This window comes from Thunnus albacares, chromosome 18 (assembly GCF_914725855.1).
Source record: "Thunnus albacares chromosome 18, fThuAlb1.1, whole genome shotgun sequence".
Taxonomy (NCBI): Eukaryota; Metazoa; Chordata; class Actinopteri; order Scombriformes; family Scombridae; genus Thunnus; species Thunnus albacares.
Window position 1 is genome coordinate 22,914,929 of NC_058123.1, and position 16,497 is coordinate 22,931,425.

At 40.2% G+C, this 16,497-nt stretch overlaps 1 protein-coding gene across 4 annotated transcripts in view; it reads left to right on the plus strand.

Annotated features, from left to right (window-relative positions):
- rxraa (retinoid X receptor, alpha a) overlaps window positions 1-16,497 on the plus strand; it is a 105,623-nt gene that overhangs the window by 54,058 nt on the left and 35,068 nt on the right. For all 4 annotated transcript variants that reach the window (XM_044333380.1, XM_044333379.1, XM_044333381.1 and 1 more), the window contains exon 3: window positions 13,083-13,321. In XM_044333380.1, coding sequence (XP_044189315.1) covers window positions 13,083-13,321 — 239 coding nt within the window. The remainder of the gene's footprint in view (window positions 1-13,082; window positions 13,322-16,497) is intronic.

A 16,497-nucleotide genomic window follows, 5' to 3' on the forward strand; every position in this document is an offset into this window, starting at 1 on the left:
CCTCATAGCCTAGAACAAAAGAATAATAATCAGAGGGAAAAAATGAAAGAGAGAGGGGCAGAATGTCTCAAAGGCTTGTAATATAGTCAATAAATTCAAGCTTTGCACTGAAAAAAGGCCTTCATATTATTTCAGTGTCCCAAAACCTAAATATGAACCAGCTTCTTTTGTCTTATCTGACACAAATTGAAAAGGATGTGTTATCCTAAATCACATGTAAACATGTCCAGCTCTGTGTAAGAGAACAGTAACCATTTTATGGGCCGTGATACTGCCTCTCCAAACTTCAGCTGTGGGGGTTAGACGTGGGGCCGCTGTGTTCACCAACATCTGCGCTGGGCCCAATCCAGGTGTCGTGTAGAGAGCGTTCAACTTTTTATGTGTTTCAGTGTGTTTCCTTGATACAAATGGAAATCATCAATCACCTGCTGTCTCTGAGCAAGCCATCAAGTGGCAAATTCCTCATCCTGATGTCACCAGAGGGAAGGGACAGTTTGTTTTTCCTTTGCGGTAATTGGCATAATTAATCTCCACAGACTGATGGCTTTATGACTGCTGAGTCACTGAAGACACTTAGAAAAGTGAGTGGACACACCTAGTAGATGAATCTCTCTACCACTCCTCCACATGTTTTTCCTTCTCCTCATTTACATGTCTGGAAGTCTAATTGTGAACTTCCCCTAGAATATTCAAATATTTAGAGCATACAATCAATATAATAAGGCTAATTTATATGTTATAATCAATATGTAATTTGCTTTTCTTTGGTGTCTCAGCAGAGCTTTTCATGCTTACAGCTGCTAAAGATGTCACGTGTTGGGCCATGTTATTTATACATCACAGCTTCCAAAGCATGCCTTATTGTTTTTGATTGTGTTTTTCCCTACCATTCACAAGACCATTTATTTCCTTTCATTTCAGTACAGAAGCTTAATGTCGCAGTAACATGACACTAGCTTGAGATAGGTAATGCATCATCATGCCCAGTTTAATTTTGATAACATAACTGACAAAAATGTGAAAATAATCAAAAGCAGTTATCAGATTCCTCATAGCTGCTGTTGTTGCAGTCAAGTTATCTCTCTCTGTTTCTGTGTGTATGTATATGCTTGGCCATGTGCCTTCAAGTGTGTTTTGGCAATGAGCGAGCCAGATAAGGGCCCGTGTTGTGATTTTCATCTCAAAGAGGAAGCTCGATGAATCATAGCTTCCTAGCTGCCTTGCGTTTCCCCGGTTACTTGAATTCACACAAAGGTCTCAAACGTGACATATTGGAGGGCCTTAACTGCATGAAGATCTGATTGTTTAAATATGAGTCTGTAAAACAGAAAAGAAACCAACATATTTACTTAATGGCAGAGGTTCTACAAGAATAAGAGGGTGAGCAAAGTTGAGGCTCCCACATAATCATGAGTCTGCAGACTTCGTCATCCGAAAACCACAACTTCATCAAGTTAAGGTCATTCAAAAAGCCTTTCGTTATTTACAATCCTGGAGTGACTTAGCTACTCACTAAGCTTCCATGTTGCTGAAAAGGTAATGAGTCCTCAAAAAGAGCAGAAGAGCATCAGCTGCAAATGTAATCTTCTTCTCCTGACGGCTGCTCCACAGGCTGCAGTGGTAATTATCGCTCCATGCCATGTCTTTGATCAACTGCTATTTTCAGTTGCTGCTCCTGCCAACCAAAGGACGACCAGTGAGATGCATTCATCATGCTAGCTGTCATTCATTTGTACATTACATCTCTTTCTCAGTAGTCTTTTTGCTACGCTCTCTTTGGATCCTGTTCTCCATTTGCTTCTCTTGACAATTTCAGACTGAATTAAAATTTCAGAATGTGCTAGTTCTTTTCAGTGAGCGAAAGGTGCTTATTTGTAGCACAAATTAAGCATACTAGGTGAAACATCTATTGGAGACCACTCAGCTCTGATATAGGGATGGGTTTTTTTGTGAAACTGGAATCTAGCACCAAATCTGCTTTATCCTTTTAAGTTGTAAATAATCATGGACTTTAAAATTGTTACTGAAAAACAAAATTTCAAATTTCATCTGATAATGCCAATGGATGGAACCAGCTTGTGGAACCCAACCCACAATAGCCATAATATATTTCATCAAGGCTTTATCATGGCATCAGTGGTACCTACAGGGCAAGGCATAATAATAGCAATAATAATAATGATAATAATAATAATAAACTTGATTTGTATAGCTTCTTTCATAAAAGAAATACAGCTCACAGTGCTTTACAACAAAGAAATTACAAGCACAAAGTGCTTCACATAAAAAAAGACATAAAATGAACATAAAAACATTAACCTCTTCCACTCCCTGAGGACGCCAGCATCCTTGGCTGACATTACTGTCTTTCAGAGGCTGTAGGAAGTTTTAAAGCTACAGTGAAGATACTGATACCATATGAAACTAGATAACCTAAGGCCTCCATTGGAACCAACCATGGTAGCTTGTCAGGAAGTGGGCTAAATAATGCTCCAAAATTTTGGCGAGGGAAAAACTGGCATGGCCATTTTCAAAGGGATCCTTGGGCAAAGACCATGCAGTTTTTTGCATTCAGTATAAATGTGTTATTTTTGCCTATTCTAAAGATGGTGTATTTGAATATTTTAAATTGTGTATGATTGGAAAGCTGAGACTCTTGTCAATACAATGAGCCCAATTGTATTCATGTGTGATGATGTTATTCCCCACAGTAGCCATTTCGTTGCAGGAAGACCATTTTTTGACTTGACCTCACTGTATAAAATAACCTCTAGTTGTGACCTCTAGAATAATCACAGCCTCATGAAACTTTACAACCACAAGCCAGAGACATAGGCCCTCTGAGAGCCATACCTCAGAGGATGTATGGCTTTCCTAGGTATATTGACAACAGGGTTTCTGAGCAATTTCCAGAACAGAAGTGCTCACCATCCAATCACTGAAAAATGCAATTTTTACAGAAATCTCCAAATGTCTTAAGTTTTTGATACCAAATCACAGCATTGATTTTTCTATGGTGTTCCTCAAGGTCTTGATGTCTTACTGTGGTATTTTGGAGGGATTTTTGACCATTTATATCAATTCTTGAGTGGTCAAAAATGGTTAAGTTTTGCATCAAATCTGTGTAACAAATGGTAATGGTAATAATAATAAATCTGAATCTAAGATAATACCAAAACTTCCTCAAATAACCTCAGATTTAGTCCAGGAAGTCAATTTTCCCAGATTATTAAACAGCATTTCTCTTTTTGTTTTAGGGCTAACTAATAAGATTTCAGTTTAAACCTTGTTTAACTTTAAAAGGTTATTGCTCATCCATTTATTTATTACCAGAAGACAGGTAGCAATGGAATTTATAGCTGCAGCATCATTTGGTTCAGTGAAGATGTACAGTTGTGTGTCATCCATATAACTATGGAAACATACAGCACATTGTGCTCTCTGATGATGTCACCAAATGGCAGCATGTATAGTGAGAATAATAATGGACAAAGGCAGCTCCCTTGTGGAACCCCAAATCAATTGTCATGTTCCTCAGACACATGATCTCCAAGACTGACGTAAATCTCTCTCTCTTTGATGTATGTTCTGAACCAGTTTAACACACTGTCAGAAAGACCAACCAACCAAGACGATTGATTAGGATATCATGGTCAGTCGTATCAAATGCTGTGCTTAGGTCTAAGAGTGTAAGAATGGAGACCTTATTTTCATCAGAGGTTAGTCTGAGGTCGCTGATTATTTTAGTAAGAGCAGTTTCAGTGCTGTGATGTGTTCTGAAGGCTGACTGAAATTCCCCCAGGATATTGTTTTCTTTAAGAAAGGAATTTATTTGCACTGAAACTATCTCTTCCAGTATCTTACTAATGAATGGAAGTTTAGATATCAGCCTATAGCTGGTCAGTGCATTACCATCAAGGTTGGGTTTCTTTAATAACAGCTGCTTTGAAGAGATGTATAATCTCAAGGGCATGACTTGAAACATTTTTGAACACTTGCTTAAAGAATACTGTAGGTACAGGGTCAGTACATGAGGTGGAGGAGTAACATTCAGTGACAGTCTTGCAAAGCAGCACAGTTAATGTAATACAGGTGAATTTTCCTATGGTTACATCATTTTTACAGGATTTGCTGAGATCGTAATGTGTTTACATCAGCAGCAATACTCGTCATTGGAGTGATTTTGTTATTGAAGAACACTGTAAGTTCTTTACATTTTGATGCAGAGAATGGGGGGTGAGGTGACGAATAATATTCTAGAGTTTCCAGTGTTCTCTGTAATAATCTTGGAAAAGTAATCCTTTCTTACCAGACATGTTGCTTTGTTAAAGGCAGTCATGGTTTATTTGTGTATGTTACAGTGAACTGTCTAGTGAGACTAGTTTTCCTCCATTTTCTTTCAGCTGCCTGACAGATTCTCTTGATCTCTTTAACACTGTTATAGTTTAACCGTGGGGAGATTCTGTCAGTCGACCCCTTTTAAACCTTTAGTGGAGCAATGCTATTTAAAGCAGATGACAAGATATTGTTGAATATAAGAGAACTTTGCTTCAGCCTCGCCCTCTAGGAATCTCCTTTGAATCAAAAATTCCCTTTTCTTTGTTAAGGTTAGATTGGCATCAAAAACACACAGTGATGGTCAGAAATAGATCATTTGAATACTGAAACATTATCAATGTTTAACCCTTTTTGTTATTACTAAGTCTTAAGTTTTACCATGCTGATGAATGGCTTCATTTACATGTTGGATGAGTTCAAAGCTGTCCAGTAAATTTACAAGCTCCATAGTTTTGGAGTCATTCATTTTATTAATGTGAATATTCAAGTCTCCATTCAGGATTAAGTGATCATATCTAGTGATAGCAAATGAGATCAGCTCTGAGAATTCCTGTAGGAATAGTGATTAATATCCCGGTGGCCGATATAATGTAATGATAAGTACCGATAATTCTGCTTTGAGTTCAAGAGCAAGATATTCAGACAATGTAACTTCACCAAGGTCAGTGTCATTACACACAAACTGTGTAAAGAAAATGGCTACGATCCCTCGTCCTCTCCTGTTTTGTCCAACTGCCTGATAAAAAATTTAACTAAATTATAGTTTAGAGGACAAGCCTCTGTCAGTGTTGCTATACCAGTAGTGGTGTTTAGCCAGATCTGAACTAAAGATAAGCTATACAGTACAGATTCTTTTCACTTATCAGATCATTAACCAAGAGGGATTTGTCAGCCAATGATCTGACATTAAAAAGAACTAATTTCAGCTGTATGGATTCTGGGACAATAAAAGAGAGTAGTTGTGGCAGAACACTGACAAATTTAAGATTAGACAGGTACCAGATGATTTGTGATTGCTACAATGTGTTTGACCTTGCCACCGGCTGTTTAAGATCACCAGTATGTTTAAGGAAGCAGCATGGGGTCTGTGTCATCTCTGGCGGACACCTGAGTGGTGATGTCTGTGGTTCTAGCTGTTTAATAGTTCATCAATTTGACTGAGCTTCAGCCTGGCGGTTTAAACTAACTCCTTGATTGGTGAGTGTGGTGGAGGTGGGGGTCGTTGGGTCCCTGATTGGGACAGAGACATCCTCTGAGTACCTTGAGTGATGTGAACATGACATGAACATGACAAGTCATATGTCAGATAATACTGAAGTATTTCCAGGCTGCTACTTTCAACAACATGTGCTCAGCTTCTTCTCGTGCAGCCCTGGAGCCGGCTGGCGCTCTGGCTGTGAGCTCCCAGCGAGAGATGGTATATCACCTCTGAGCTAAAGAGAACAATTAGGCCATATCAGCAGATCAGAGCGTTGGCAGTCGGGGCACAGTTAGCAATAGCGCCAGTAATCTGTGGTTCAGCTGGCAACTAGCCATGGCCAGCCACAGCTCCATGGCCTCTTCAGACACTTAAGAGTCACTGAGGGCACCAGCATGCCCCAGGAGCCGGCGCTTTCATCCACATGATATCAGGGCAATGAATTGAAATGGGAAGAAAATAAAAGGAGCCCGCGAGAGACAGAAAAGAGTAAAAGGGAGGTGGGAGGGAAAGAATTAAGTCTTTAATGAGGGCAGTTGTTTTGGCAGGCAAAAAGAATCGGGTTATATCAACACTGTGTATCAAATGATTGTTGTTAGCGGCCCACCTACTGTGAAATTACGGGTGGCCTGTTTTGGTTCTTTTCTGCCACTTAGCCCACATTAATGCCTTTTTCTTTTGCTCTTAGATTTTTTCTTTTGGTCTGCAAGTTGGTTCATGGATGCTAGCAGATAGGGGCAAGAAAAAGAGAGACTGGACTACTTTTGATTTAAGCTGTCACCAAAGAACGGATATAGTTGCTGCTTCTCTGTCTGATCATATCTTGTCTTGACAGGAGCTGCTGTTAAAACAAATGCCCTCACCACTGAATGGCTTTTTGCACATTCCTCAAGCCTTCCTTATTGTAACATGGATGTAGGATTAAAAGTAGTGAGAAGGGAAAAATATGCAAACATAATGTTAGAGTATTTTCTCCTGTGGTGTATCTTTAATTGTGCAGGGATTATAAAAAGCACAAAGACCACAGGGAACAAACAGCTAAGGACAAAACCCTGTTTTTGTCAATCATCCTTTGTGCATAGAGTACTGTAAGTAAGGCTGTTAGTCCTTTACTTGGTTCATTTCTCGTCAGATCTCTATTGTTTTGCATCAAAAATGTATTTGGATTTTCGGATCAGGTTTAAATATTTTAAAATAGTGCAGTAATAAATGAGATCTTCTGACAAAATGGAACATGAAAAGAAAAGAACATCGTCTGACAGTAACTCACACCGGAAGTGAGTCAGGACTTCAAAAGTGCCCATCCTTTCAACCCACAATGACCCACTAATACTAAGGCTGACTAATACCAGAAATGCCACCCAAAATAACTTTCTAGTAGGCTAAATGAGAAGTATACAGAACGGGTGTTGTTTTTATTTATTGATTCATTTATTGTATTTCTGCCACCCACTGAAGCTTAGTGAAACCAGAAAACACAGAGTGACACTGCAGGGGGTATCGATCAATTGCAGTATATGTAGTTCACAACTAGGGAAAGTAAGACATTTGTTTGATTTGAATGATTTCTATAGAGATTATATCATTATTATTATAGTTGGGTTGTGTATGTGAGTAGATTGATGGATGTGTAGAATGAAAGGTAAAGGTAAGATAGACAATTAGTATTTTAGTGCACCGCAAAAGCAACTCTGGCCAGTGCTCATCATATTTTTACATCACCTGTTGGTATGTAATCAGCCAATTATGACCCCGCCCCCTGCACTAATCCCCACCCACACCCAGACACACACATCCACACACTCCCTCTACCTCTCCCCTAGCCACAGAGTAAACACATCAGACCGGGATATTTACTCTGTGACCATTAACTTAAGGGACCAGATTAGTATGTTTATAGAGTGGAAAACAGTAGAGAGACACTGCCTGATTAATGAACACACGTGTACTCACATCCGTACATGCAGCACTCAAAACATGTTGATGTTGGTATTTAATTTATATCACAGATAGGAAGTGTGATCATTTTAACAAAAGGCTGATAATAGTCTAATTGTTGAAACACATAGAAACACACACACACACACACACACACAGGGCTTCATGGAAGATTGAGTAAAATATCAGCCTGCTGTCGTCATGGTGATATAGACATCAGCAGTAAAAACTAAAAATGAAGCTGTTAGACCGACTCCTGTGTTATTTTGGGCTCTGGGTTTTTATGCAACCGACTGAATCTCTTGGGTTTTTGTTGAATCTTTTTCCCCCCTCTTCTCTCTTCTTCCTCTGAACACATCCGGAGAAATGCTAATGACGAGCCTTTCATCCTGACTGTGCTCTGGCGCTCTGTGCACTTCAAAACTGACTCACCTGCCTCTCCTAAAAGTCCCAGTGAATAATAAGAAATCAGCTTGTCACCTCAAATCAACAGAAAAATAGACGAAAAAAAAAAAACCCCAACTAAAAACGGTGGGTGTGTGATTGTTGACAGGCCGCGGCTTCATCCAGTTCACTCCCTCTGAGGAACCCGTAGTTTGCTAATGTGCTGCGGTGTAGGTGCAAGTGACTCATGACTGTTTCGTTTACGCCAAAGTCAATCCATGAAATGATCGTTTTTTTTCCTGGCTGCTGTCACACCAATGCCATCATCCCTTGGCTGACCCATTGCCAGCAGGGTGGTATAGAAAAGCCATTGTCTGTGCATGGATCAGCTCGGAGCCAGTCTGAATATATATATATTTTTTGCTTGTGTGTATTTGTTTCTGTTTTTGCTGCAGTGAAAGATCTGACAAAGCATCAGGGGAACGTGGGATTGGACTGAAGCTATAGGGGTATTAACCTAAAACTGACACTGCTGTATGCATCATTTTGTGAGTGCAAACCACCCCAAAGCATTATGATTTTTGCCTATTGACCGTCAAGTCCACCGATCATGAAAGTAGAGATTTAAAGGCAAAATGGCTAAATATGTGATTTACTGAGATTTACGAGCGCTCCCTTTCTGTTTTTCGCTACATCCCATGCCCCTGTGTTCCACTAAATCTCCGCTGTGGCACTCATAGATGAATAATAGAGGAGGAGAGTTAACCGCCAAGTGAAAAATGAACATCTGTCTGCCTGTGCATAGACACATGTTTATGATTGTGTGTGCGAATGTGTTCAAAAAAGGGAAGACTAAACAGACTGGTGGCCAGAAGTTAAGTAAAAGAGACAATGAGAAGAGGAAAATACCAACCTACAGAAGGACGTTGTGAGAAAACAGGCCAAATTAATGAAAATGACGCATTTAGGAGGTTTCATGTGTTCTCGGGATGGTTCAGACTATTGTGGGGGTGTAGGGGTGCGCTTCCCATCTATAATGCATCATCCCTCGCTGGTAGCGGAGGCAACATGAGCTCATGGGCGAGTTTACGACTTCAGCCGGCCAGCTGAGTCATTTGTAGTCTTTATGAAAACTGTCATTACACACAGACATCTCAGTGATTGTGACCCCATGAAATAAAGCTTCTCTTTAGCAGTCGTTGACATTTAAATAACAAGGGAGTTATTAACCCTTTTTTTGCTTGTTTCATTTGAATGATTATTCATGAGGAGGTAAAACAACCCTGATATCTTGAAAGAAAAGTTGATTTCTGTAGTGTTTAGTTTGTATCCAAATGCCCAATGTACTATATATGTACCTTTACCTTATGTCTGCACAAATACATATCATACAGCGGAAAACATAGAAAGCATGGGCCAAATTCAGCCAATATATAAACCAACTAAACAGCTAGATGAAGCCTGCAATCACATATTAAAGGGGGAAAGTGTAATTAGTGAGACAGAATCAGTCACAGCTATAAGCAAAGGAACAGAAATAATCCTCAACATACATTAAGATATCTTTTTTTGTGGAGCAGAAGTACACATCTTTCATCTCCCAACTCCTTGAGGGGGTCTCGAACTTCAATTCGAATTGGATTTTTAGCCTCTCTTGCATGGACGTGTTGTTCTCCACAGATCCTGCTGTCTAGATCGAACCCAACCAATCCCATCTTTCCTGAACAGCGTTGTGCTATTTCCACCTTTGCTGCTGAACAAATGGCAGATGAAGTGATTTTTCTAGAGGGACGGCTATCAATGAACCACCACAAAAGATCACCTGTCAGAAAAAACACACCACAAGTTGTTTCAAGCATTTATATAAACAACACATAGCTGTAATATTTACGCTTTCATCCCATCATCCGTTCTCATCTCAGTCATTCATTTATCATATTCTTAACACACAAGCCAGTAACAGCCAGAACACAAATTGGCAAATTTCCTCTGTGTAATCACACCCAACGGCACAACAGAAGAGCGAGAAAGGCGGGAGTGAGGGAAGCATTGTTTAGAAATAGGAGATGCTTGTATAGAGTATAGAAGTGGTAAGTGGAGAACTCTTTCTGTGCCTGCCAGTAAGATGGGCCCTAATTTGCTTATTTGTAGCTGTCAGTTGTGTTTTTGTGCGCCCAGCGATCCAGCCCAATTGACAGGCAGAGGCTACAAACGACACGCTCAGAACACTGAGAAACACTTTTTTTTATCCGCTATCAAAACATAAGTCAACCTTTCTGTATATTGGCACGCAGGTAACCTGGATGACTGCCACTCATTTCTTGGATGCAGCAATCATTTTTATTCCCTCCTCCTCCTCTGCCTCGCCCTCACTCACTGATTTTCTTTATACACATTCTTATCTTATCTCGCAAGCATGTTTATTTTATGCTTTTTGCAGGTAGTGCAAACGGTCGCCAGAGCTTGCTGTGTTTTCTCAAGACTGCTTGTAAAACATGTTACACTTTCCAGTTCAACAGGTTGAGATTAAAGGGGTATATGAAGAAATACAGGCAGGGGTGTCAATGTGACAGTTATACTATATGTGAAAAACTCCAGTCTCTTCCCACTCCTTTCCTTTTTTCCTCCTTCATTGTCCTGCTTGTGCTTTCCTTAACTTTTCCTTTTTTCTCTTCTCATTTCCTCTCATTTCCTCTCCTCTCCTCTCCTCTCCTCTCTCCTCTCCTCTCCTCTCCTCTCCTCTCCTCTCCTCTCTTCTCCTCTCTTGTCCTCTCTGGGGAGGATTAGGACAGAGTCCTTTTTCATCCTGCTGTAATCCTACACTGGCAACCCAACTCTATAAAGAATAAACATACACACACATGCAAATACACACGCACATTTTGCTGTGATATCTATATGTTCTGGGAGCTTTGCCCAAAAAAGACCATTCACATACAACGTGACCACATAGCTATATAATTGGCTTCATGTTCATCTGTGAAAAGAACATCAGAGAGAGAGATTTTTCAATGAATGTTCTGCTCTGATCTTGCCTTTCCAAAAAAAAAGTGGAAGAGAGAGAGACATGTGGAATGAATAGGAGAGAGAAAGAGACATAAACAGTCTGATCTACCTCCCAGCCCGTCTCTGTCATCCCCCTCGAGGTGGGGCCTTGCTGGGACTCTGTCAGCTGAGCTGCCCCCCTGCTGAGACCTACAATGGCAGATTGGCAACCCTAATGCCACAGCTCTCTTTATCTGCCTGAATTAAAACCCAATTGGAGGTGGGTTATGGGAATTGCTGGCTCAGGGAGAGCTTTTTATTTATTTATTATATTTTTTTCAGGAATTATGTGTGTGGGCGCATTTTAGGGGGAAAAAAAATGTAATCGCAGGGATAGAAGCTCCAGGGGTATCAGTCAGAGGATTAAACACTGAACTAATACAGCTAGATGCAGAGCTGTTGTTAGCCCTTTATTAAGAAGGATGTGTGTTTGTTTTCAAAAGGACATGGCCTGTGTGTGTGTGTGTGTGTGTGTGTGTGCGTGCGTGCTCAAAGGAAGTGCTCGTGAGGCAAGCAGGATGTGCAGGGAAGTGTTTTGCTTGGCTGAGCTGGCAGCTAGGTTTGCCGTTCTGAGAATTGCTTATATATGTGAGAAAGATGCAAAGATCCCTCGTCTTATGTCCTGCATTCACGAGGCAGCAGAAATACCCCACAAAGAACACACACACACACACTCACACACACACTCACACACACACACACACTCAGAAAAATCCTGCAAAGTCAGCTGGGACAGAGACAAAGTATTACAGGAAAATTGCTCTCAACCGGACTCGTTACTCTCAGCTGTCAACTAATTGAGCAATCCATCAGTTTTATTCCACCGTGCGGAAGCAGAGGAACCTAGTCACTTATGAAACATGGGAGTGTGATAGACAAACCACACTCCCACTTCTTACATAACTACTCCATGTCCCCGCTGCAGAGAGAGCAAAGTTGTAGTGTCAAAATATATTTGAGGGTATGTCAGGACAAAGAACTTATCAGAGGTGAACCTAAGCTGTGGTACGTCAGATGTAGATGTGGGCGATTTGGATTAAATGTTATATCACAGTATATACATGTTTTTATAGATTTATAGAGTATAGTAAACATTTCCAGAAATAACCAAATGGGAATGTCTGTTTTGGACTAATTTAGTGAGTTACATACCTGGAAAAATGAAGGCACCACATCACATTAATGCAAAATTTGTCTAAATCCAATTTATGTCGTCTCATGGTATATATCACCCAACATGAGTCAGCTGATAAAGTAAGCTAGTGAAATAAAGAGGGGCTAAACAAGAGGGATCCCTCTTGCGGGAGTACCAGAGTAGACTGAGTGAGAAGGACAGAAGGAAAGAGAGAGATGATCATAAATGAAAAGTAAGAGAGTGATAGGCGGTGTTGAAAGACTAGACAGGAGGGGAAGGGGTTGTTATCTGTGCACATACAACCCTGTCACCAAATTCTTTGCCCACGCTCCTGCCTGTCCCATATCTTCTGTGTTGACAGCTGACAGGAAGATGGCCCGCTTGTTCAAGGTTAAGAGTAGGACTCGTCTAGGAGAGAGAAGAAAAGACACAAAGACCTTATCCTTATCACTCTCAGACTACAGTCTTGTTGCAGATTTGCCCCCAGCTGCGGTGCAAGGTCGTATTTTTAATTCTCCTGGGGGCCACCAGCCCACTCATCAACAACATACATTATAGATATACATCCTGTTCTGTTAGATCCCTGTGGGCAGCACTTGTGAAGAGGTAAACTCTTCACTGAGGGACAGATCCAGCGTATGAGAGAGTTACAGCGCTACTGGATAGTGATAATCTGCCTCCATTAACTGTCATGTTAAATTTATTCCACAACAGCTATTGCCAGATATAATCGTCTCATGAATTACAAGTGTTTTTTGCTGAATTGTCCATTTTCCTGGACTGTGCTCAAATTCAACAGTTGCCTTCACACTTCACCAGATGTGCTGCATTCTTGGTGCCAACGATTGACTAGAGGAAAAAAAAAATTAAATTAGCCTAAACGTGGAAACGTTGCTTTTAAAAATCTTTGGTTCCCTTTTAAACATCAGAAACTATCATGTTGGCCAGACTTTATAAAAATGTTTCACCGCTTTTATTATGCTGACATCTTCAAGATGTTTTCATTCTCATTTTTCTTTTTTTTTCTTTTTTTTTTCTGAACAGACTCGACGGGCCAGGTGAGCTCCTCGCCCCTGGGCTCACCCACTTCCCACCGGGGAATGCATCCGTCTCTGCTCAGTCCAACGTCCATGGGGCCCTCCGGCTCTCTTCACTCTCCCATCAGCACGCTGAGTTCGCCCATGAATGGTCTAGCTTCACCCTTTTCCGTCATCAGCTCGCCAATGGGCCCCCACTCCATGAACTCGCCCGGCATGGGCTACGGCCCCAGCGTCAGCCCCCAGGTAAGGCCTGTAACAGACGCGAAAACCTGCAGGGGCACACGCACGCTTTTGAAAGTAGACGTACTGCAGATACTCTCAGATACATGCACTTGTACACCAGCGTGCATACGGTCAGTGCACTCACGTATTGTGTCTTCAAGGTTACTCACTCCCTCAGGAATGTTGAAGTGTATTGAATAGAGAGTATAACATCTCACATGCATTTTGAGACACACAGCCATGCACATGCAAGCACAAACAAAAAGACACATACACAGGAGCACATAAATGGAGAAAAGTGGAGCCACAGTAAATACAGTTAAAGAAACTATTTATTGTGGATCCAAGTGTCATTATTTCTTTCTATTTCCACGACCATTGACTTTCATTCAGTCATAGCAGATTGCCGAGTTTTTAGTGCCACAGCAATCCCTGGCGTCACATTACTGTACATAAAGAATGATTCATCCCTCATCTATAAGCTGTACTTGTCTAATTTGGATAAATACTATATTATCTACAGTAATAAGGTTACAACTAATGATTATTTAAATTATCGACTAATCTGTAGATTACTTTCTTGATTATTTGATAAATCATTTGGTCTATAAAACATCAGAAAACAGAGAAAAATGTCCATCACCATATCCGAGAAGACAAGATGATGTCATCAAATGTCTTTGTTTTGTCTGACAAATAGACCCCCAACATATTTACTATAATGTAAGAGTAAGAAAAGCAGGAAAGTGTCACATTTGAGAAGCGAGAACATCAACTTAAACAATTAATTGATTATCAAAACACATGCCAATTAAATTTCTTTCGATTGATTAATCGACTTATTGTTGTAGCTGTAGTTTCATTCCAGCTTGCAGAATTTCCTTCCTGCTAAAAACACATCCAGATTACTATCAACAGAATTTATCTCTACGCTCCTCTTGACACTAGCTTGTCAAATCAAGTAAATACCTGAATTTAAAAGCCAAGCCAGGGACAAGGTGTTCAAATTACATAAAGCTTCAGCTCTACAGCGCTGTGTGCATCTGTCACATTTTTTTGTTGTCTTATGTAACAATGTGTAGCTAAATTGTCCGTGTTGAATAAATAAAGAAACACATAAAAGTCTCTTAAAAGGCTACGCGCGTGGCCGCTGAATTACAGTATGTCACATTCAGAAACCCGAAACAGCCATGTTCAGCAACCTCCTCCATAAAAAAACATGGTTCTATGAGGTTTTTTTCTTTGTTCTCACTCAAACACATAGTGAAATACAGCTGCCCTATAAACTAACCAGACAAATGGTTGCGTATCATCTCTTACAAACTGTATTCACATGTCTCAGAAGTGCAAATTACAGTCGCTTACACTTGCACACACACACACACACACATACATAATTTTCCTAAGCCAGGCCCCAGCAGACAGAGGCCCTGCTTTGACCCCATGCTTTGACCTCATGCCACAGTTAATCAAGGCCTATTCAACTAGGATTCCATAGTACTTCAGCTCTGTCACTCTTTCTTTCTATATCTGAAGCATATTTGTCACTCCCTCCCGCCATATCTCGCGTTCTTCTCTCTATCCCTTCATTCGTATTCTCTCTGGCTGTCCTCTTTCATCTTTTTTCCCCTTTCTTGTTTTTTTTTATTCCTTGTCTCTTTCACATCATCTCCATTTCCTCTCTCTCCCTCTCTGTCTCCGGCGTTTTTGTTCCAATAAGCCTCGGTTTCTTTGGTATTACAAAAAAAAAACACACACACACAATTAAGACATCAAAGCCTGCAGTGGCCCAGTTTCTGTCTGGAGCCATATCTAAAATTGAAATTGTTTCCCCCCAAAATGCAGTTGCTGCCCTTTTTTGTGTTTGCTAATAATTGTGGTAAAGTGCGTCTGCAACGTGATGCTATTTGGGATGGGCTCTCCTCGCTATTGTTGAGCTTATCGGCGCCTTCTAAACGAAAGTGTCCCATATGTAATGGAGTTAAGAGTGGATTAGGGGCACTTTCAGAAAGCGGCCAGAATCTTTCATTGCTAGAAAGCCCCTCCCTCCCTTCCTCCTCTCTGATTCTTCTACACATTTTAAATTCCAACACTTTCATCTGTTCCCGGAGCAGCGTGTTTTGTATGCAGGTTGGATGTTTAGGTAGCAAACGTTACGCTTGACTGAGATCAGTCTTGTTTGATTGAAACTATGACTGTAAAAAGAATGTTTTTTTAGCATGTAATTATGCATGCATTATGGGTATCATGAAAACTATGTGTTGTAGGTGAGTCATTTTTTTATACTCATCCTTACTGCCTCTCACCCAGTCTTGCCAGTTTTAACAACCATATAAAAAGCAGGTAACAGCTATTTAGTGGATTTCTGTTGGCACTGACAGTTGTAATAGTGTATATGCAGTAATTACAGCATGTATCTTACTTGTGTTATGGGTCATGACTGGTTTCCAATCTTTAACAATGCTGTATTATTTTAAATGTGCTAAAACAGAACAAAACATTACCATTGCCAGCATTGTTTTTTGTTAATGCATGTTCTGTTCACATTATAGACTTTGAGTTGCAAAATACAGACACATTAATATGACTGATGGCAGTCTGTGAACCTTTATTAGAACCGGATATAAAAAAAAAAAAAATGATATGTGTGATATGATACTTGCATTTCAGTACTGATACCGAAACTGTCTTTTGGTTTTATACAAAACCCCTTTTTTCATCTCAAGGGTAGAGAATGGACTGGTTAGGTTCAGATTGGGGAGAAGAGCACCGCCTTTTTTTCTGGTACTTCCCACCTGTTTCAAAATGCTATTTAGTGGTAAATGCAAATGAACAGCAGTATCGACGAGAGACACAAGGGAAATAGAAACTCAACATTGACCTTGAATCTCAGTACTTTTTCTGTAACCACTAAATTTGTTTCTGTAGTATTGCAAACTGTCAAGTACTAAAAGTTGGCATTGAATGCTTTGTCAGAATCTTGAATATTGTTTACTCACTCTTCTCATAGTCTGTAACCAAATATTTCCTGATTTTAATTATATTTTTTAAATTTTAGACAAGAGTCTGTGCTGTATGCTGTGATGCATTTTAGTTTGACTGACTTTGTTGTATCAAAGAAAAACAGTCTTTTAGAAAAAAGAACACTTTTAATTCCACAAAGTAAGGTATTAAAAAAAGTCTTGTTTTGGCTACTC